This window comes from Acromyrmex echinatior, chromosome 3, assembly GCF_024713525.1.
Source record: "Acromyrmex echinatior isolate Ae372 chromosome 3, ASM2471352v2, whole genome shotgun sequence".
NCBI lineage: Eukaryota > Metazoa > Arthropoda > Insecta > Hymenoptera > Formicidae > Acromyrmex > Acromyrmex echinatior.
Window position 1 is genome coordinate 15,213,310 of NC_141854.1, and position 25,260 is coordinate 15,238,569.

Sequence of the window (25,260 nt, forward strand, 5' to 3'; positions counted from 1 at the left end):
CGCGTGTATGCGTACACAATCGCGAGCTCGAATATCGTGGATGTGAAGAACTCATCCGAATCCGTACCGGGGATTGTGAAGTTGTAAATTGGAATGAAATTGCAGTCGCTAATGCGCCGATTTAAATGTAAACGCGCGGAAATGGAGACGTTATAGCCATTCGCAACATCGAATCGAATAGCGATGCCGCCTTTTTATGACCGATTCCTGTAGTTGAGAAGAATACCTCACGCTGACATTGACGTATACTTTTGGGCAGTTACAACAATTTCCATAGAGAATTTCAAGTGCAATCGAATTCTACATTTGACTGCGCATGTAAAGCGTGTGCGCTACTTGAATCCATAATTGATGAATATTGACATTATTATATTATTATACATACACAATAAATAAACATCAAAACTATTCTTATTAAATATATTATATATAATAAATAAAATAAACATTAAAAATTATCATTGTATAGTGCATTGTATAGCCTATATTTATTTCTGAATGATTAATCCAGGAATCGTTATCTGGAATGTTTTACCTCAACAGCGTGAAAATGTAAATTGTTATAAAATAGATATTATTTAACATATCTTCTTTCCTTTTTAACTGTTCTATTTTTTACTTTATAAATATATTTTATTGCGGGTTTTTGATTCCATCAATAAATTTCAGCAATAAAAAAAACATTTTATTAATTAGTATCTTTTTGTAGAAATATTGTTGTAATAAATTACTCAATATACTTATATGTAATGTTGATTTGATTTTTAATTACCTTTCAAAAAATTGTGAATAAATCCATATCCATAATGTTCTCAAATACTAATAAATCAGAAAACAATCAATAATATCCAATATATTGTTAATAAAAATAATTTTAATTGGGATATAAAAGCTCCAGATGATCGTTTATGTAAAAAAAAAATAAAATAAAATAGCTATCGAATTAAAATTGATAATTAGAATTGAATGAATAATATTTTAAGAAATATTCTATTATGAATAATCTTAAATGATCTGTATATGTAAAACGTTTTACTCACATTGATACTTCATTACAGCATTGTTACTGTGTCTAAAATGTTACTGTGTATAAAATTTATTTAAGGAACTATTTTTTTTACAAATGCATTTCTTTGAGTACTGAGCCATTGCATTCTAAGATCGCATATACAATATTATTGGAGTCGAATTGGAATTTTCTACTAGACAATACAATGCAAGGCCATTATGCAAATCAGTTGAAGCTTATTGTATTTCTCCCAGCATGCAATAAGCGGTATTATAATGGCTTTGCGATAAGCGTTCAATAAAGCAGGTCTGTTTGTACCAAATAACGCAGCTGATAGGTAAATCATATATGAGTCGATTGAATACAATTCGTATTAACGTAACAAGACTTTTAAAATACATTTAATTTTCTGCAAAAAATTTTCATGACTTCTTATCAATTTTCTTCTATTTTTTCATATTTTAAAAATAAAAAAATCTTTATTCTAATTTATTTAAGCTTGCATTTTCTTAAAATTTTAAATCAAGAAAATTCATTAGAATTCATTCATTATTTCTTAGAAATAATAATTCACTTATTCATAGGAATACTATTATTGCAAACATGTGTATGCATATTTTTGTATATTAAATTGTTTCCTGATATATTAAAGATAAATTCAAACTTTGGATATAATTTAGTTACGTATCGTTGTAAAGTACGAATCTATAGAATCCAATTCTATAGAAATTCTGAGCAGCTTCGACGAACTGCTTTGATCGGGTTAGACCCGCTGCGTAACATCCCGAGTTCGCGATAATAACGGGAGTACGATTTAACTTGGTTAAAGTGCAATTACTCAGCGGTTAACCCGAACTACTCCTTCATCTCTGTTTACTGTGTACTCAAGAAATCAGTAGCTGAGTTTAGTCACCATGCTCAGAAATCGTGCGCGACGGTTTGTGCATGCATTAATTAATTGACTTCCCTGACTACGGGTGTTTCCACCGAAATTATAGGACCATAGTAACGACGAATACCGGCGCCGAGAAAGCATTTAATAGAAATATAATTTGAATGTTCTAAATTTCTATAATTTAACTTATATTCATAATTTTTAATCGACCAATATGTGAATAACACAAATGAATAAAAAACCACTTTATTCGATCAAAGCTGAATGTTAATAATATTTTCTGCGTAAATTTATATACATTTTTTCTTCCTCTGATAAAGTAATCATTTTATTAAATTGATTATCAATTTAATTTGTAATACTATTATTCAAAACTATTATTTAAAACGCTTTATATGTTAAAGTTACATATAATATTTAATAACTTAATGTATAAAGACAATGAACTCCGCCGTAAAACAAACAGATCAGCAGCAATGGTAATTGATGTAATACTTTCGAACGCTATCTCGATGCAGTTGAATAACAACGTGGTGTTCCAAGTAGGGAGTATTATTAAGAAATGTACGTAATATAATTTATTATTAACATTATAGTCGGAAAGGATTACATTATCTATACTTTAAAAAATAGCGGTGTGAACCATGTAGTATCTATATAATTCTCACTATGTTGGTGTTAAATAAAATTGCCTCAATATAGTATGGATTTAACACCATGGGTTTTAAATCCACATCGACATTTTTCAGAATGTACATAAAAATTCATTCAATAAATTTATGTAAAAAGTATTTAATAAATTAAAGTATTTAAAAAAAATCTTTCTTTCATATTATTCCTATGTGACGATTGTGACGTAAAGATACACGTCTGCTCTTTCAAAGATTCGAGTTCAAATCCAATCCAAATATGTCATTTTAGTCGATCATCATCTCTCGAATAACAATGATAAATCGAGGAACATTTTTACAATGAGAACTTCTTCTAACAGACTGTTCAGAATCAGCATTAAAATTATAGGTCTCTGCAAATATATGCAGAAAAGATAACTAATCTCTGAAAAAAAACTATAAAGTACTCTTACAATTAGAAGAAGAAGAACAATATACGATAATTTCTATGGCAAATTTTTAATAATTAGTATCTCATAAACTATTGTCTTTTGATATGACTTATATTATTGTGGATTAATGGAAGAGATATACTATTACGTAATTTATTAAAAACTATATGTTATTTAAAATACCTTTGATACATATCGAGCGGTTAAAAAAACTTTTTCGATCGCGAATCAAGTGATTAGAGACCTGATTCTTGAAAAGTATCAAAAAACTAGGAAAACCTATAATATGTACAATATATACTATATAGCATTTTTAATTACTATTATTGAAATTAATATACAATTTAAATCAATATATAATAGCATTATAAACAATCGGATGCTAATAAAATCTTGCACATAAAAATTAAATTATTGATTTCAATATTTTTAAACAACGTTTTGAATAATATTAGCTTCTTTGTTCTACAATAACAAAAGTAAAACCAGGTCAAACGTGCAAAGCACAAAGACAGTCATTTCAAAATCAGTATTGCATCGTTGGCACTTCAATGTTCGCAAGTTGGAGCTTCAGAAAGTTGGTATATGTACTAGGTATATGTACGATGTGCCGGGTGTACGGAATGCGCTCATCTTTATTAATACGAGGGTGGACCGGCGAGAGAGTTTTAAGTTGGCCTACCCGGAGTAGCTCAGCCAATATTTACGTTTCATTTTGTTGAAGCTCCACGTCCACAGCCGTTCTCATTCGAGGTTTGATGAAAATGCGTAGCAACGTTACAACATCACGGATGGTCATTCCTCGTATGGTTCTTGTTTGATCAGCATCATTCTCTAAATTTGCACTTTGCATTTATCAGATTAAATTTTACTTTATTTAATTGCTTACAATTTTACGTCATTACTTTATATTGTCTATATGTTATAATATGTATTTGAAACTTAATAATAAATATAAACAATTGTAAAGAAATTTCATCCTTATTCTCTTCTGATAATGTTTCCATCCCTTGTCTGAGAGAGCAATTAGTAGACAACAGATTTAATAACATGACCCTTAAAATTTCTCTTGATAATCATAGACTCCAATTTACGCTTTGGATATATTTACAAAATTTAAGGTGCATTTGGCTGTTTATAATTTCTATATTTATTATAACATGATAAGCATCTAATAAATGTTTAAAATCACTATATATACATATAATAAAAACTTTTTTTTTAATCTTTTATTTCTTTCTTTATCTTTTATTATCTTATCTTTATACAATTTTGCAATCAAAATTAATTACATTTTGTCTTGTAAGTAGACTCATCAACATTAAGGTTGCTTGTCATCCGAAGATGACATAAAATTATATTGAATATAAATTTTTTTATTAAAATCTATTTAAATTTTATTTAAATCTATTTAATAATATTATTTGATAATATATTAATAATATCTATTATTAATGCAAATAACAGTAATATGTTAAAATATATTCTAGATATAATACAATTTTACATAAAATCTTATTTTGAATCCGATCTATTGTGTGTCAGAACAGATGTTGCAATTAATATTCAAGAAATATGTTTCCCGTTGCTGTGCTCTTTAACAATGAATATTGCTCACGGTATCAGCACGCGCATCGTAGTCCGAGACGCGTCCAAGACGGAGTTTTCCAATTAGTGCGTTTATATTAAATTACCCGACGGGAGCGCAGATAATGGCCTGCCCCGTAATGAGATTGTCCCGTCGAATGCTCGCTGGTTATATCTCGCAGCAGATAAGGCCACAGTCCCTAACAACGAGACGGTTTGACGGGTTAGAGCCCGTAGAGAAGACGCTCGGTATTCGAACGATCTCGTTTCGGAATAACCGGGAGCGACAGCCGACGAAGTTATTGGAAATTTAAGAAGAGATATTCCTCAATCTACTTAATGTTGGATAAAATGTCTTTTTCTACTAATAGATCGGAACGATCTAATTATAATATATGCTAAGTTAAGTATATAATTTAAAATATGAAATAGAAGGTTCTATTCGCTTCGACTAGTTTAAAATCGATCAAAAGATTCCGATGTAATTACTGAATACATATATATATATATATATATATATATATATATATACTCCTTCGGATAACAGCTGTAGTGTAGAAAAAGTGATATAATAAATCTCTCAATATCTGTTATGGATTTAGCAGTCGTTATACCGCCCGAGGGTATCCTCTACTCCGTAAGGGAGATCGAATTGGCACATTTTGATTTATCAATTTTGAACACTCTTCGATTTCACCCTTCGGGTTAAACTTGCTCATTCTTTGCGAACAAAAGAAATTCCGATTGACACATTCAATTTTTTCTTTATCTGCAATATTTCTCCTTATTATAAAAATAATGATTACTGTTGTATTGTCTTACTGCGCATTGTTGTTATTATTATTATTATTATATTTATCAACAATAACAATTTAAATTATTAATAAAGAATATATTTTTTAACTTTTCTATTTTTATATCTTCATTAATTTTATGTTAACACTACGAATTATATATAACAAACTGTTAATGTTACACCTGATTGTAATTACATTACTTATTTTCTTAAAAATCTGATAAAATTTATTTATGATATAAATTTATTTAACAATATTGAAAGTTTTGTTTAACGATCTACATTTTCTATATAATATATATTTTAAGAAATAAGTCCATTTATAATATTTCCAAAATGATTAAGCATTCGCTAGAAAAACGTATAGCAGAATGACCATTCAAAAAGCAATGTAATTGATGTATGAGAGAAAAGATCGTTGCTCGTGTGCAAGATCAGAATTATAAAGTTATGGCGACCGAAGTGGTCAGCCAGTGAGGTCCGATAATCAAGAATCTCACTGGTCTGAATTCGTAATTCCGTAACACCATAACCGCCTGTATTTAGGAAGCGGCGTGAGCCGCTTTCATACAGAACCGGGATAAATTATGAGCGGCGACCGCTGGAGGTACGATTTATGATGACCGAGTTGTTTGGCGAATGTGTAATGCGTACGCCTGGTGATTCAATGTGCATCCACCGGCCCGTTTGTGCATTAACGTGTGCTGCTACCGACGCCGACGACGCCAATGATTTTCGTTCTCAGCGTGGCACGGTCGTCAAATTGTAAATCTCCCTTCGACGTTCCAATTTGGTAGGCTTCCGTTTCATAAAACATCCAACGGAAAATGTGAACAACGCGCAAAAATGATAGAATAATGTCCGAATTATTCTCACAAATGCTGCCATTTAGGTTTCGCGAGAGATTATTGACTATTGAATCTGATTATTGACTATCAAAAATTAATTTGCACATGCATAATGGTTTACATAAAACAAAATATAATAACTGATATTTTTTTTTACTGCACATCTTGCATTTCAATTTAAAGTGTAAATTTTTAACAAAATTTTTATGCAACGTTTTTTAGAAGGATATTACGGAAATATTTAATTATGATGCAATATTGGTACCTTTTTCACAATAATAATTTTTGTAGTATTTTTAACCATTATGAAATACATTTTACTTAATAAATATAGTAACACTTGCAAAGATGCCACTGGTAATTCACGCGGCATGATGGACAGTCATCTAAAATTGCTGCAACACATGTTAAACAAATATGTAATATTTAATCTGTATGATATATCAATGTCTTGTTAAAAACAATTTTGTTATATCACAGTACATATTGATATAAATGAAAATAAATGTAAAATTATTATTATAATATTATAAAGTAATCTTATAAAAGGTCTGAGGTTAAATTAAGAAATAAATAGATATTATTACTTGACAGTCGTACTATAAGAAGTGTTGAATTATTATTTCGTAACAGAAATAGAAAATAGTATGTGAGAGAAAATATTGCTATTGGTTACTACAGAAATAGAGCTTTTATTATTGGTCATGCACCAATAAAGAAGCTCCAGATATTTCACGTACTGCCTATGAAAACCTAATCCACGACGATAAAGCGCCGTCGCAATATGTTACTGTCGCAGAGTCCGAGCTTCGATACCTATATTACAGTTGTATTTCTCGCCTCATGACAGTGAACGAGTGATACAAATGGAAACGTTGGAAACTAATTTCTAGATCGTACAATTTCACGCAATTCCATAATTTTACTACATATATCTGTATTAATAAGTTTCGAGTACTCTTACTATATATTGCTACGCAGCATATAGATATAATTAACTTGTTGTATATATTTTATTTGCATATTTTTAAGTGATGTAATTATTTATTTTATTAATTTTATTAATATGTTAAACACGAATAATTATTGATATTCTCATTACGTTATATTATATTTATATTTATATAAATAAAAGGTTAAAAAATTTATAAAATGAGTAACAAATTCAATCCTGCTTACTGATTATATAATATTACATTTATTTACCACTACGCATCTTTAAAATATTTATCAATATGATTGTAGCATTCCGTAAATAAAATCAAAATTTGAAACATAAACAGCGCAGGATTAAATTAAACATAATAATTGGATTCGTTCAGGGAGATGCCATTTACATCTCATTCTATCTTCATCGTTTATTCGATGTAAAACAAGGATACGATGTCACAAATAATACTAATAATAGTACGCTTTCAAACGCGCACGTTATTAGTGGATTAGATTCTGTTAGAATTAATTGTAAATGTTAAATTAATATATATATATATATGTGTGTACTATAATAAAAATTAAATATATTATAAATTAGAAGAACTTATTATTATAATAATGTTCAGTGATAAAATAAATAATTATTAGTATAAAAAAAACAATACATTAAAAATTAAAACTCAATTTTTTATTAAGATGTAAAAAATACAGATCAATACAAAATTATAAATGCATGTTGAACATATTATAAATGTATAATATCTATTTTTCCAAATCTAGATATAATAATAGTAGTTACAACAAACAAAATAAATTTTAATTAGTGTAACATTTGTACATTTCCTTTAATTTACAGCTTTTAATTTGTGATAATAATAGATAGAAATTAAAGGTATCTCTCCAAGTGATAACATCACACCGTACATTCAGCAACGATTCGTTCGTGGTAGATGTACAAACGGGGCGTGAAGCGAGTCTTCGTGATCATTGACGGGAGTATTGTAAGTGGCAAAGACGCTAGTGCGGGAGGAACAAGCAAGGGAAGGCATTGTGGACTGCGATTTATTTCCCCCTTTGTCTCTAACCAGCTCCCGAGGGACTGCACCGAGCGATACCGGAGAATGAGAGGATTGTGCTGTTGGCTCAAGGTGGTCGACTTCTTTGGATCTTACATACTATGCACATATATGTGCGATCAGATATAGTGTATCAATGGAGTAGAGTCACTTTTTTGTTGAAAGTAAGATAGTAGATAGTAGATATATTTAGACCAGAAATTCTCCCCTATATACATGATAGCTTGTGCACGTCACTTCTATCGATGAAAAAAACCAATGGGATTAACCGAAGCTGAGGAATGTCTTATCACAGACGAGGAGCGGTGGGTCGATCTTTTTGAGGTCGGAACTCGTGACGAAATCTATGTCGACGTTTCCCTTTCGGGTGCAATTGGATACAAATGTATAAATATTTGAGATTACACTTGATTCATTTTATCTTTAAGACAAGTAAAATATTCATGCTACATGAGATGCAGGAAAATATTCAATTGTAATCAAACGTTAATTAAATAACAACAATAATAAATTAATCTTGGACCTCTGTATGAATAAATTAAGTAAGTAAAAAAATTTAATAAATTCTCTCAATCGAAACTAGATCGTGCTGCCTATAATAATATGCTAAAATAATATGTAAATTTTTAATTTACATATTATTTTCAGTTTATGATTGTGTTTCAAGTTCAATCGCACTTTATATAACTAAAAGATATATTTTTAATTAACATATAAAAATATTGTTTAAAACCAAGATCCCGACTGTATTGGTTCTTTTTTTATTTATTTGATAAATAACAACCTACTCAAAAAGAACGGTTTTGCTGATCTAAAAATTTAGTTAGATAGAAATCTGAAAATAATTTTGTTAAATTATCAAAATAATCATATAAAACATTTAAGTTATTTACTAGAATATCAAAATTTTTTTCACATTTTATTGCTCATCATGCTTAAGCTTCCTACATAATTCATTAAATTATTTTCAGATTAGCTAAATTTGCAAATATTTTAGCAAAATTTCCTTATACATTTATAATATTTTAATATATTTTGTCATATATTTTCGGAAACAATAAAAATAAATGTATCTTATTAATTTTAAAATACAATTATTTTAAGCAACTTCTTTTTCATTGGATATATAAATCATATTATGCAGAATTACGACTATGTTCATACGTTAATAATATCGCTCTGTTATTATAGCATGGCAATTACAAAACTTACGCACCATCCTAATATATTGCGGGGTGCGACTTAAGAATTCGAAGCGTCGCGCGTCGCGTGCGCCGTATACCCAACACACACCGTTCGACGCAAAACTATCTACGCGGTCCACGGCGTAACTCCCCTGGCATGAGCCTCTCTTGCCAAAACTTTCTCAAGACTAGTAAACTACCCGAAGATAAACGAGCACGGCGTAAACTACAAGAGGAGACGGTACGGATATGCACGTACGATGAGACGCGGCGGGTGTTCAAAATTATCGTTAGACGGAAGAAGAAAGACAAGAAATAAAAAAAGACGTGCGAATAGAAAGACGAGAGAAAGAAACGTAATAATTTGACAATAAGAATAAAAATAAGAAATTTGGAAGTAAAATTTAAACAGGAATATTAAACGTAAGAAATAAACATAGAAATATTATAGTGCGGACAAACACAATAAGAAAAGAACAATTTAATTGAAATAAAAATGTACAAATTTTTAAGATTAATTTGTGATTGTGATATGTATAGAAACGAATAACTCTTGGAAAACAAAGATAAATTTAAACTGTAAAACATTTTAATTAAACAGTTCTTTTAGAGAAAACGTACATGCAAATTTCACAAATTAGCATACAAAAAATATATGAAAATTTCTGTAAATGCACAGTTAAAGAATGAATAAATAAAAGTGGAATTGAAAAAGATAGAAAGGATATTCAGAGAATACCAGATTGTACACAGCGTCAGACGTGACTTGTGAAACAATCTGAAAAAAGATCATCCGAGCAACAGATGAAAATTGCAAAATTGTCTTGCAATTCTAGAGAGATATATTCGCAACCATGTATCTTTTTATTTTATACATGGCGGGTAATGGTGTTGAGTAGCATAATGATATTTGGCGCACAAAAAGCATGCATAACTGACTCGAAAAGGTAGGTCTGAACTAAAGATAGGTTTGAGCTACAGATAGGTTAATAAAAAAACTTCCTATCTCACGATCCTCCTTTTAAAGTTATCTACTGCTGTTGATTTGCATTTCTCATTGATTTGCAATTCACTCACATATTTTATTCTAAAAAAAAAAGAAGCATTTTATTTCTACAGTCAATGAATCACGAGAAGAGAGAGAGAGAGAGAGAGAGAGAGAGAGAGAGAGAGATGTAGATAAACTTAAAACGTAGTGTAGCGTTAAGTATGAGTGCATATATTATACAGCTGCCTGACATACGAGATATTATGACACAGTGTGCATTATTAAACTGCACCTCACTTTCTGAGTCATCCATGCGTATGCTTTCTGTTCGTTAAATATTATTGTGCTACTCAATTTGCACGCTGTACAATTTGCTTCTTAAGAAGAATACATGAAAACAAAATAAATCAAACAATAAAATCTACAGATATATGAAAATTACGAGGGTAGTTTGAGAAGTTCTCAATCTGATACGCATCTGTCTAAAATTTTAACAGTAGCCCTAGTGAAAGAACTTGTCTAAATTATAACAGTTTGATATTTGTGGCGTCATTTCTGTGTCGAGAACTTTTCAAACTACCCTTTTATAAAAAATACATAATTAAAAAGTTAGATACAAGAATATTGTAAAAGTAGCCATAAAATCATGAACAATAAGAAACATAAAGAGCAAATAAAACTATATAAAATGAGGATAAGCAGAAATATAGATCGCCGCAATTTGCATCATAAATCGCAATGACTCCTTAAACCCCGCACAGCAGAGCGTAACGTAAAAAACAGATCAGCTGCAATAAAATTTTCCACCGCTTATTTAATGACTTCAATAACTGAGCATCTTCTTTTGCGAACGACACCCTATTGTGAGTGTCCAATCTTTTTGTCTTCTGCGACTGAATGACTCCTTCGCATTTCTGAATTTCTCAAACTTCAGTCGTGAGGCTCACGAAACTTTATGGCTAATAATGCAAGTTCCATTTCACCGTTTCAGCAATTGTGCAGATATATTGTACAATTTTGCCATAAGATATATCTAAAACATTTCTATCTCAAGACTATTAAAAAATCATTTGTTACTTTTTAAATGCGACTTATTATTTTTTGTAGCTATATAAGATAAAATGTATAAATAAATTTTATAAATAATATAATCCTTAATTCTAAGTTTTAATGTTCAACTGTTTTTATTTTTTAGATTAATGAATTATAATAAATTTAATACAAGGAAAGAAAAAAGGATGTACGATGCTATTATTAATAAAGAAAAATCTAAAATGTTGATCATTTATTCAGTTGTATATTTTTTTCGCATTTCCTCTCTCATTGTCACATTTACTTTGATTACTTGGAAGAACTGAGAAACCAAAGAGTACTCATATCTCTTTAGGATGAGCTATGTTACAAGGCGTAGGAAATGGGTCACTATTTATGTCGCCTGTAGAGACAAGAGGCAAACATCGAGTCATGTCCAACGTCGACGTCACTGACGTCGTCGGCTGCTTTTTTCATGCGCACGGCTTTGTGCTTCTATGCTGTTACATGGCAGTTCTTTATGAACTAGGAAATGCTTTATGCACGCACGTTTCATTGCATACAAAAAATTTTAGCTAAGGCCGGATACTGTATATGTATCAATTTCTTTGCAAATAAAACTGTATGAACGAATTGTTGGCAATGTGATGGCATCAATCAGTTGGTTCGTTTAAAAAAATGTTTCCATTCGTAAAGCTTACTTCACATTTCAAAAGCAAATGGTTCAGCAAAATACAGGACTACGAAAAACATCAAAGAGCCAACGAGAAAGGAATAAATTCTAGAGAAATACGTGACCGAGTTGCTTTTTAAAATGAAAAATTGAAAAGCTCGCTATAGAATTATTATTAGAGTCTGTAATGGTCTCATTCACGTTTGACGGAAATACATAATCTTCCCACACATAATCTTACACAGTACACTTTATTCGATAGACACATCCTGAGAACGTTCTTAGAACGTAGTGATATCTTTTAAACATCTTTAGATCATTTCTTGGAGGTTCTTGTTATATAAGTTCTAACGTGAAATTCTTAAAATACAATTACTTATAAATACCTATATAATAAAGGAGAGCATATAACTACAGCTAAAGATATTTTTTTAAAGATAAATAATATATTCCTAATTAATATGTTAACATATAATATTGTATACGTTTCGGTCAAGATTTGATCATCATCAATACAGAACGTTGATGGCAATATATCTCAGTTTCTGTCAGAGTAATTCTTTTATCATCATATATTTATTTAATTTTCACAAAGAACTAAACTTTATTTTTAAAATTGTAAGGATTTTTTAAACAATTGATTAATCTGCTTATCTATTTATCTCCACAATGTTTAGCAAATGAATTAGAATCCATAAAATATCGAAAATACGAAAAAAATATTAAACAAAAGATCACGATGTATATACTCAATACAACTTCCTCAATATGATTTCTAGGTTCCTAGTTGATAAAGAAAACTACTAAGACTGCTTCATTTTCTTGCTACTGGGATGTGAAAATCATCTCATGACTAGAGTCATTATAATAAGAGTCGATACATGAGCGATTCGCTCTTGGGATTAGTCAGCGACATATTCGGGATCGTGCGATGTGTTAGTAAAAACGTGAGTTTGTATAAATATACTGTATACGTGTAAGTTGTGTAAACGACGTCCCAGCAAGGATGTCCTTCCGGTCTCATGTCTCGACTCTCATTATAATGATTCTAGTTATGAGGTGATTTTCACACCCCTTATTAGAGAGATTCTACTCATGACTATTCCTTAAATGAAAGTAATACATGTGCTTCTAATATATTTTCATTTATCTTTGTTTTCTAATTTTTGCCACGATCTTTGACTAGAATAAATATATGAACATCTCTTTTCTGCATCAATTAAGCGTTAACAGTATCACGTAGTATCGAAATCGCTAAGCTATAAAAATGCACGACGACTTAATGCCCGCGGCGTGCTTAAAAATCTGTTCAGCTGGAGCAGAACAGGTGTATATTTTGCGGACGCCGGTCGCTCGGGGGTAAATTACGTGTAAAGGGAATCGCGGTGGAAGTGAAACCTAATCGGCCGGCAGCAAGATTCCGCTCTGTCGGAATTGGATCCACGAAACTCGACGGAGTCAATTTACCCGGTCGGTTTCGCGTGGAACCGAACGTCCCTTTCGTAACATAGCAATCCCTGGTCCGCTCATATTCGTACGTGCTGGTAAATCGTAAAGATAAAGGATTTCCCGTGCCGCTAATTACATTTCTCGCGTTGCTTCGAAAAAAGAATTTTGTGCATATTAGTGATCATTTATCTTATTAGTATACAAGTATGTTAAGACTGATCTGCTTGTATGCGAATTAAAACTTGAAGCTTGAACGTGATGTATCTCTTCTTGCTATACATATATTGTTTTAATACAATATATATAACTTTTGATATAATATGTCTTTAATTATGAATTGATGTATGAAAAATGTTATTTCATATATACGCATTATTATTACAGTATTGTTTTGTTAATGCAATATATGTCATTAATTATTACATATATATTCTTTTGTCAACAATTTATTATTCATACATTTTAAACAAGCCATTAAAATACATACGTATATGTAATATTATTAATTCACTTCTTTTAGTTAATCTACTTTTAATTATATGATACATTGATATAACTAAAATTCTCTCTAAAAGTCTCTAAATATTAATTATTATTGATTACTTACTATGTAACGTTACACTAAATTATACGTCTTCATAAGTTCGACCCGTTCTGTATACAATGTGAACATGATGCTGTAGGGGTGAACGTATTGAGAGACTTCACAGGGCTAATTACGTTGCAAATACCTCCTGCGAAAGGGAACGTAATATGGCAAGGAGACGGGCGAATTCCTCAGATGAATACTTTGAAGCTAATTACTGATAAATATTTGCAATCTGCTTGTGCAGGTTGCGGATATCCAATTTTAATTAATTATTTGTTAGGGAGTATAATATAGTCGTAGACAGCTAAGATCAACTTTACTTTACAATACCGGTTGTGTTACGCAAATTTGAGATGCTGCGTATCGCGAGGATAATATAGATTTTTTCTGATGTAAGAAATATTCCGAATGCCTATATTGCATTTACAAGTAATAATTTCATTGATGAATGTAAATCATGCGTACTATTAAACAACTACGTATTGGTTTCATAAATTAGTAGTTAATTTAGGAATCAACAGTTTTATTAAGAACGGTTTGCAAACACGAAGTAAGATATATCTATAATATTCTAAAAAAATTGAAACTTCTATAAAAGAAAATAAATGTGTTATTAATAATGGTAATTTTTTTGCAAACTTTTTAGAAAATGATATTTAAAATAATATGATTAAATTCATTACAAAGATGTTTTGTTATTCATTAAAAAATATTCTATTATTTGTAACCATATTGTTGTTATACCTTTATTAATAATTTATATTATTAATAATAATAATAATAATATAAAAGGCACGAAAAGGCAGAAAGAATTTTATTTATCATTATATTTATTAAATTATATTTATTAACTTTTTTGATAAAGGATTTCACTTATTTACGTAAATATCATGAAATATGATAAGTCGTATCATTAATATAAGCTTTATTCTTTATTTACCAAGAAATTCGCGGATACGGTTAATTTTATTGTGAACATGTCCAAAGAGCCCGATTTCCAGTTTATTAAATAGAAGAGGCATCCTAATGGCGTTCGTCATATCGTCATGAAAACGCGATATAATACGCCGATGAGCAGCCGCGTGCCTGTCAGCATTAGTGACAAGCACGAAGCATTATAATGCTGCGTCGCCTTAACGAGACCTGTCCTTTGAAAAGTCCTCCCTTCCTTCCTTCCCTCTAGAAACCCCTTCTGCTGTCTATCAACTCTCGAGAGAGATCCCGGATTTAATGAAGCATCGTTTAAATTGCGATATGCTATATACTGGATAAAATGTACGAATTTTCATTTGAAAAGAATTGGCGTTTTTTGATACCCCTGCTGGACAATTACAAAAGATGATGACTTTTACATGATGCAGGTATTACAATACAAGCTTATATTATCTCGAAATAATTATATGGTATTTATATCCAGGTAATCGGAATTGCGAAGAGAAAATATTGCGCATTTGTCAGAATTATTATTCGCAATTACAAATTTCCATTAATATAAAAAAAGGTATTACAAATGTATGCACCTGTTTGAAATGAATAAGTGAAAATAAACGTGTTATTAATAATGGGATGATTATATATTTAAATATATTAAAGCTGAATAATTTTATAAAAGTCAAATTTTTACGTAAATGTAAAAATGTTTCATTTATTTGCAAAATGAAAAAATGTACGCATATAGTCTGAAAGTATACAATATTATCGCGATGCTTTCGTAAATGGCTTGATTCTAGCGTAGCCTCCTGGGAATCCCAACTATCTTAGGGGATTCCGGTGCGGATCCCATTCACAAAGACCTCGACAGCCGATATATATTAAATTTGCATTTTCTGCGTAATTGAGATTGCACGTAATATATCTTCACTCATTGTCGATTAAATTCCATTTTGCCACTCTGCCTCTCCGGCATGCGTGGCCTTGGAAACGGAACGAGACAATATGGTTTGCTCAACCACATGAGAGACTTGCTTACCAACTGCGTATCTACTTGAGTAACTAATGCAATGTTCTGTTCTATTAAAGAGAAGATACCAAGAGCGATGCAAATGTAAACATTTGGATACTTTGAAACATTGTCGTGTATACTGCTGTAATTTTATTAAACAATTGTATGCAACAATTAAATTTATAAAAAATTATTTATGAGAAAATTGAAAAAATTATAAATTATAAATTATAAACCACTAGTTTTCAGAACAAAAACTGAAACGTTTCTTAGGCTTTAAAAATATTTGACGTATGGAAACTTACTTAAGCTGAATTGTTCCACCTTTCGATAAATTTCAGCTTACTTGTTCTCGCTCATGTTCTCTCTCTTTTTCGCTGTTTTTTTGTTCATTATATAAATTATTACATAATTTAACCAAAGGGCTGATGGATCCATTAGCCCTTAGTAAATAAAACTTAACTAACAGATGTACAAAAAAGTATTTCAAGTATGTAAATTATAGCAGCTAAAGATCTTCTCTGATTTCATATTGTATTACCAATTATAATCTACTTAGTTAACTTTAAATTTATTATTTATTCGATTTAAGAAGCCTTAATTTTCATCCTTCACAAAATAGATAAAATAAATTCGCAAATTTTGAAATTATTATGAATATTGTAATACAATTCGACAGTTATATATTCTATTTCTCCGTTCTCTAATTTCAATATTATATTACCAATTATAGCCTGTTTAATTAATCTTTAATTTATCATTCGTTTAATTAAAATTTGAAGTCTCTCTCTTTTCGTCTTTTACAGAATAAGTAAAATAAGTATTTTGAAATTATTATTACGATTCAATTTGACAGTTACATATTTTATTCACTTGCATGCGAATTCAATTCATGACAAGGACGTGACACTGAGCGAGACATCTTCGCGAAATATGTCGATCTAATTTTCGTCTTCAGCAAATTTTTCTGTGTGGCATGTAACGTCGACAGTCTCTGTGGATGAAGTGACACCTTTCTTCCGGCTTTTCAACAGAAATCCTACTACGTAAATCAGCGACCGATTTACCGTCGATAAACGCGGCTAAAACGACGAAAGTGGATGGCAGTCTTCACTGGAGAACGCGAGTGAGTTCTCGTGGCTTCTCTGTCGATTTCCGGAACACTCTGCGACTCCCACGTGGATCGGGCGCGTCGCGCAAAGTATAACTCGTTGTCGAACGTCCGTCCGGAAGATCGACAGGTAGGTGCGTTCCCCTGTATTCCCCTATTTCATCGCATCCCCTAGTTTCTTCACATAGCGTAAAGATGTTACATCGTCTCAGAGCCGTCGGGGACCAGCTTTCGCAACGAAAGATGGGAGAATTGTTTTAGCGCCTCGGGACATCGTTCAGAGAACATAATTGTGTTTTTCAAGTGTATCGATTGTGTCTTTAGTTGAATTGTTACAAAAAAGTAAGCTTTTTAAAAAAAAAACGTCTTTCATTTGCTGTAAAATTAAATAAATCCAGAATGTAGAATGACATAAGATTAGTTTACAATTAAAACATATAAAAACTATAATTGCTTTACAACAATTACGAGTTTCTATTTAAGTTATTTTCGTAATTATATTATTTTTTATTAAATCAATCTAATTATATCATTTTCTTTTCAGGAACTTTTTATGCTTACACGTATAAAGTCTGATTAAAATTTGCTAAGAAAAATTTGTTATGATTGTAAAATTTATAATAAATTTTTTGTAATGTGTGGAATTGTAATCAACAAAGCATTAGCGTTTATTATTTATAGTATGTCAATACTTATAAAAATATCTATTTCAACAATTAAAACTATACATAGAATTAGGCACCAAATTTAATTACAAATTTTACTGGGGAGATTAGGAGGATAACGAATTTAATTACAGCTTTAATTACTTAATCCTTTGAGATTCGCTCGTTTCGCAAGGAAGCCATCTGCTTGAATGCTCAGCTCTCGTGCACTACTGGCTTCCTTAGAAATTCATACCGTTAGAGGTGTTACTTTACGTACAAACTTAGTCCTAGAAACTTGTAATCTTCTGCAATTTAATCATTATGGTTTAAAACTTGTTTCTCAACATGAAACTCGTTTATGCAATTTTTCATGCACATTTTTCGTAGCATTGTAATTTACTCAACGATTGTGTATATACAATGTGTGTGTGTGTGTGTGTGTGTGTGTGTGTGTGTATGTGTGTATGTGATAACTGGAATATATTAATATATTCAATTTTAAATGCAAGTAATAAATTTTTAAAAATATAGATTTTTATATTAAATGAATGTTGTGTTTCGTAGTATTATTCAATTTTTTAAATTAAAATCAGCATATCGAAAAAAGTGATAATTATATCTTGAAAATTAAATATTATTAAAATGTATACATTATGTTATAATACTTCTACATTACTTTCTCTATATAATTAAAATTGATACCTATTAAGTATGTATAAGTGGAATCGTATTAATTGCATTGCCTTAAAAATTTCATATTTTGAGAGGTTGTAATAATTATTATAAGATTTTATTTAATATTTGCATAGTATTATTACAGACCATAAAGGTTTTCTAGAATTTAAAATAAATTAAAAGGTGATCTTAAACAGGTGTAATAACAGACTATAAATGATAGTCAAAGATTAAAGATTGAATACTTACGGAAATTAGGTCACAAATAGACTTAAAATGTAAAAAGTATATTTAATAAATATTTAATAAAAGTTACTAAATTAAAATTCATTGCTATTACTAAAAAAAAGTAACTGCAACGTACAGTAACGGCATTGCAATCGTTTCTCATCTCAAATAATATTATATGGATTTAATTTCTTATCTGCGTAATAAAAAATATTAAAAATTCTCTTTAGCACTTTATATTTTAAAAAAGATTCATATTTTAAAGTATTCCAAATTTACAAATGATCACCGATTTAAGAATATTAAGTTTTAATTAGCAAAAAAAAGAATGTATTTATATTTTTCATTGTTTTTTTTTTCAAAAAATCATATTTAAAAAGACAAATTTTTTACTTATGTAAAATCCTTCAAAAAAATCAAAATGCCGCTCGTAGGATTGTTGAAAAGGCGCGACTAAATTTGTATCGTTTCCTTATCTCTTTTTCTATAAGAAATCGAGTTTCTCCATACTTGTATTGACTGTCCATTCAATAGGCAGAATGTGACAGAATCCGAGAACTTCACAAAAGGAGAGCAAAGAAGTGCACAGCTATTATCCCCTAATTTGGTTTGATTTCTGATTATATTTTCACTACAATCTTTTTTTTGTTTGCATGCGCAATATAATATGTACAGAAAGGACATATGTAAATGGGTTTTTATAAAATTTTTTCGATTCTACCATAAAACAATTATTTGCATTCAAGATGAAAAATTCTCCAGAAATTAACGTAATTATTGTAATAATCACGAAATTCTAACCGTAATCAATACTATCTTATTCTTTATTATTTTTACAAAAAATAAATAAGACATTTGAGAAATCAAATCACGATCAATAAAGATAGAATATATGGAAGAATTCCTGTAAAATCAGCGTAATGTCGTTGACCCTTAATATTCGTACATACTGGATCATTCGTATCTTGCACATTTCTTTTCTCCGAAAAGCTAGGAACATCAAGTAATTGGTATTTATATTTATACAATAATTTTAAGAGACTTTACTATTATAAATACTTTTTAAGATTCATGTAAAAAAAAAGAATTACTTAACTTTCGTATATTTAAAATGAAATTAAAAAAAAATTAACCCAGGATACAAATGATCCATTATGTGTAATAAAAAACCGGAAAATCATCGTGTTTATTAAAGATTAATATACGTAATTATAACGTCTACGTATATATAATATACGTAAGAAATTGGAAAGATGAACTCCATCCTCGTATGCTTCGCTGTTCTTCTAAATATATTCTTATATTATGTAAAAAAGTGTTGTTTGCAATGGGACAAGAGTAAACCGACGATCTTAATTATACTTGATGACTGGTTTCTGTACTTTCCCGCCTAAACGCTTTGACATTTTATGCAATTAGCGAACCCACGGAAACCAACGCACTTCAAAGGGCCTTTTTTCGGAGCACAGCGGTAAAGGATACGGCGTGACATAGGAAGGACGAGCAGAAGGGAAACGGCTCGTCTGGAAAATAACGTATCCTTCCCATTTGGCTGAATAATTGGGTCCCGCACTTTCTCAGTGTAGGCGTCCTCATCCTTTCTACCTCCCTTTCGTCCTCTCGTCCTTCCTCACCCGACTTCACCAACCTCGCTCGAAAGACTCTCACTTTAATGCACTTATTGTTAATGCGATTCCGCCGGGTTTTCCGCCTGATGGTTACCTACCTTTCGTTGACAACGCAACATCGTTTACTCCGTCGCTGCAGCGACGTATGTATATCTACATGCCTTTTTCATCTCTATCCATTCCAGGTCTACACACGCCAGAAAAATTGGATTTGGAATGTCGAGAGTTCAGATATTCACGAGAAAATTCTCAAACCGCAAGAAATTACGCCACACCCAGATTTTTTATTTTTGCATAGATAATATTCTCTAATCCAGTAATTATGTATATATATGTATATATATATATATAAAAACTTTGATTATTCTTTTTAAATAATTAAAATGATATAAAATTAAAGAATTAATACATTCTCGCTAAACTAATGTATATCAAAGTTTTTTGTTTTAAAAAATTTTTATTTTGTTCTTTACTCTTTTCCTGTGATTGCTTTTTCTATAATGTTACAGAGAAAAAGAAACTTGCACATGTTGCATGGTGAATTATACTTTAAATAAAATTACTCTTAATTTTCTTTAGCTCAGAAATTCACGTGACACGTCGTTGCAGTCGACAAAATCCTAATAAAAATCATAATGTTTTATGCGAGACAAAACCGACGATTGCCAATAATGGGGAAAGCCCGAGAACAAAGGCTCTCGTCGGAGCGAAATAACAACGACCAAGGTTTTCCCTCGGCCATTCATTTTCCATTTTATAGCCGGCCGCAACGGTAAACGCGCGCGTGCCTGCGAAATCCGAACCGCATAAAAGCACTCCATTCAGTCTATAATGCGCTGTCATGGTCCACGCCACCGCGAATTCAGCTGCATTGACGGAACCTTTTTTTTTTTTAGCGGAACTTCGGGGCGCAGTGGAATAAAAAAATGCGTACCCGACGATAGGTGTAAAATATGTAGCAGCCGCGTCGTCGGAATAGAAACGAATAAAACGGCAGGACCGACGAGATCCGGTGTAAAATCGTTGGTCGACGCGCGCTTAGTGACAGATAATGCGGGTATTATACGAAACGGACGATGCTCGCCATCGATCTCGATCTGCCTCGCGCGTGATTGCGTTAATCGGCTTAACGATCGCCTGCACGCCGGCCAAACAAATTGCCCGTAAGCGACGTTTCCTCGTACATCCTGCATATAGTCCTGTACGTCCCGACGCGACGTCACCGCGATACTGACATGGCGAAAGAGGATTTTCGTTTAGAGTTGAGTAGGAAACTTGTATACACGATTCATCGTAATGCAAGCGGTGCATCTTAATCCAGAGTATCTTTTGTATATTTTCCGACCGTTCGATTGTCGCATTCAAAGATAGAGTATGAACTGCATCATCCATATTTAAATATATTAAATGTGATCAACAAAAATGAGAGAAAAAGAGAGAGAGAGATATACAGAGAGAAGTAGCATGAAGATGGCCAATCTCCTCCTCTTTCTAAAAAATTATGATTAATCGAATAGAATGAAATAGACCTTGGCCGTTTTTGTTATCTCCATTATTTTTGTCTTTATGACTAAACACTTAGCTAATTTTTTTTTAATCAATTAACAGTTTTACAGCAATACGTATCAGTAGCAAAAAAATTCAATTTTTTTCTTTTTATTTTTCTGTAAAATTGAAATTAGTGTTAATAAATATTATTTTGTAAAAAGTGCATTAAAATTAAAATATGTATATATATTGAAAGTTAAATGGCATATTCATATTTGCGTAAAATGTTATTCAAGTTTGTTATTCTATAAATAATGTTCTGTAAATTTCTTTTATTACATTTTAATTAATATTGTTAAGATTTTAATTAATTATCAACATACTTTCTTTTAGGAGAGAAATATTATAAAAGGCACTTTTGAAATTATGTGTGTATTTTAATATTAATACATTTAATACGTTTTGCAAAATTGTATTTATATTGACTCAATCCTTGTATATAAGGAACTAACATTTGCGTAATTGGACTAATGTCAAACTCGAAACTTGGAGTGTTAGTTGTAAAACTCATTAGCACGGGATGCCAACTAATTTTGATAGAATTTCTTGTTAAGCGATTTGCTAAACGGCTCTCATGATTTATGTCAAAAGATTTGTATCAAACGTTTTCAACAAGATGTCACTTCAGCAAATATGATTAAACAGTAATTAACTGCTATTATGACGGAATTATAAAAATTGATTGGATTAAATTGTTTGGATTTTGATTAATTGTATGAATCTTGTTTTTTTAATTTTATGTAACTCTTCAGTTCGATTTCAAAGAAATAAGAAAATTGAATAAAACTAAAATAATATTAGAATTAGAACAACTAGAATAATTCCTTTTTTTTATTAAAACTAAGAGCACTTGAATAATTTTTGACCTCTGAACCGTCATAAAATTAAATATTATATTTTCTATAAATTGTTATGTCATTTTATGTTTTTCTATTGCATTTTTATCACAAACAAACTCAAGTAATAAATAACAAATTTTTTTATTTTAAGAACATTTAATAGTTTATCACTATAATATATATGATCATGGTAACGATTATATAATTTTTTCTCTAGGGCAGAAACGTGAAAAATGGAAAATTTTTCCATTACCTACAATAATAAAAATTTTCATTTTTCACATTCCGTTTCATGGAAAAAGTTACATAATCACTATCCAGAATCGTAATAAAAAAGCTACTATATTAGATTATATTTATAAATTCATTTTATATTCAGAAGTAATTAAATTTAAAACATTTATATTCTCGATTCTGTATTATCAAGCATACCGTTAGATGATCCTAACATTCCTAACAGATACTGCTAAGACATTTTGGTAAATTAGACCAGTAGCAAGGATAGTAACTGGATCCTTTATTCGTGTATCGGATGCAAAATCGAACGCAGGAGGATGGTGGCAATATTTTAGGTGCTGACGGACGACAATATGATTTTGAAGGTAATCGTTGTGGACAAGGTCCAGCGATACATATAGTAGGTGGTCTTGGCGGCGGCTCTGGTTTTGGTTTACGTATCTTTAAAAATAAATTCTGATATTGTAAAGAATATATTGTTATAATTTCTTTATGTCTACCTATGTGTATAATGCATCCTTCTTTATTTGATTAAAAGCAAGATAAATCGTATTATTATTGTATCATAAAAATTGTAAAATAAAAGTTATTTGCGTCGATTTTACTTGCACTATATTAATTAAATTCTATTTATTTAATATTTGTTCTTAAATTTTATTTAAGGCAATTGTATAAGTTATATAAACTATGTAAAATTCATGATTTTAATATCTTTAAAAAATCAATGTTATTTATACCAATGGGCACGAAGGTGGAGAATATTTAGGAAGTCTTGGTTTTGAGGACAAACAGTTATTGTTTATACAATAAAATTGTTTGCGGTGATAACACGGTGGAGGCAATGTACTTGGTCGTTTCTTCTCATTGTAAGCAGTGAAGCAAGACATTTTTATTTTTTACTTGAAAAATTTAGACATTACATTTTATCAAAATTTCTAAATATCTTTGTCAAATCGATTAACAATCTTTTGTTTGAGAAAATCATTCCTTTTTATAATATACTCTGTGTAAAATTGATTTTTAAGTATGATCTTAAAATAACTTTTTAGAATTTTCTAAATTAAAATTTTTTTATATTTTTAAATTAATTACATTAAAATACTTTATTTCCTTTCTTTCGAGATAATTTCTTTTCTAGATAATAATAAATTTCTCACCTCTGATATAATTATTAATTGATTACTTATAATTATTTTGACATGTTAAAACTGCTTTTCCAGTACAGTCAAACCACTTGAGACAACAGCATGTTACTTTCTTCGACAGGAAAACGACAGCGTGGAATAGCAGGAAAATAACAAGGCGAATAAGAGATTCTATAAAGAATAAGTAAATATGAAAATCGTTATAAATATTTTTAATTCTTTTAATTTTATATTATTTTGTATAGCCTTAGTCTATTTTTAAACATTATCTAAATGCATAAAGCAAAATTGTTAAAAATTTAATGCAGCTATCAAGCTATTCGCTTAATATAAAATGTATAAGAATTTTATGTAACATACCTGTCACAAATATATGTAAGCTGGAATTGAACAGCAGATCCATAAGGACGAGGTGATACGTCAAATAAATATTTCGGGCATACATAATCATTACGGCGTAATTTTGGAGAACATTGCGAAGGAAGACTAGATGGAAATTTTGCGAAAGCGTCCTCAAGATATGTTAATTTTAATCGTAATATGTTGCACTTTTCTACAATCTAATTATTTTTTGAAAAACATATTAATTTTAATTGGACAAATATCATATGTCAATGTCAATTCATATTGCAGCTTGTGGTTTTGCATTATCATGAATTTGGCGAGATTGCATATTATATCATAAATTAATAATATCCCAATAATTTATTTTCAACATGAAAAAAAGATTCTTTAATTAAACATAGAAACTGTTGTCATATATTACTTTCTTATATATATCACTATCTATTAAAAGCTATACTTAAAATATATAGACTATATTAATCTCTGTATTTTTAGTGTATTATAATTAATGCTGTTAGTAACATATGCTGTTAGTAATAATAATTTATATTATCAATTGCTTAACAAAGTGTATTTTACAAAATGTAATCTTTTAAGTTTTATATTTTAAGGAGGGACAGCATTAAAAAATAAAAATATCTTAAACATGGAGCATTAAATAAATATTGATACTTGCATAATTGGAAAGAAAAAAGTCATCTCTTCTTCATCTCTTGTGTAATCAGTATAAAGATAAATGTATATCGAGGAAATTGATGAGATCGACACCTCTCGTTAGAAAAGTGCATATTTT

The 25,260-nt window shown here is 30.1% G+C and overlaps 1 protein-coding gene across 1 annotated transcript; it reads right to left on the minus strand.

Moving 5' to 3' along the window:
- Window positions 1-19,169: 19,169 nt before the first annotated feature.
- Window positions 19,170-25,149, minus strand: LOC147910273 (uncharacterized). The gene is made up of 2 exons (XM_087404933.1): window positions 23,715-25,149; window positions 19,170-23,418 (listed from the first exon to the last, which is right to left on the minus strand). Exons 1-2 carry the CDS (start codon window positions 23,862-23,864, stop codon window positions 23,194-23,196), a joined length of 375 nt encoding a protein of 124 aa, XP_087261059.1. The 5' UTR covers window positions 23,865-25,149; the 3' UTR covers window positions 19,170-23,193.
- Between the last annotated feature and the right edge of the window lie 111 nt (window positions 25,150-25,260).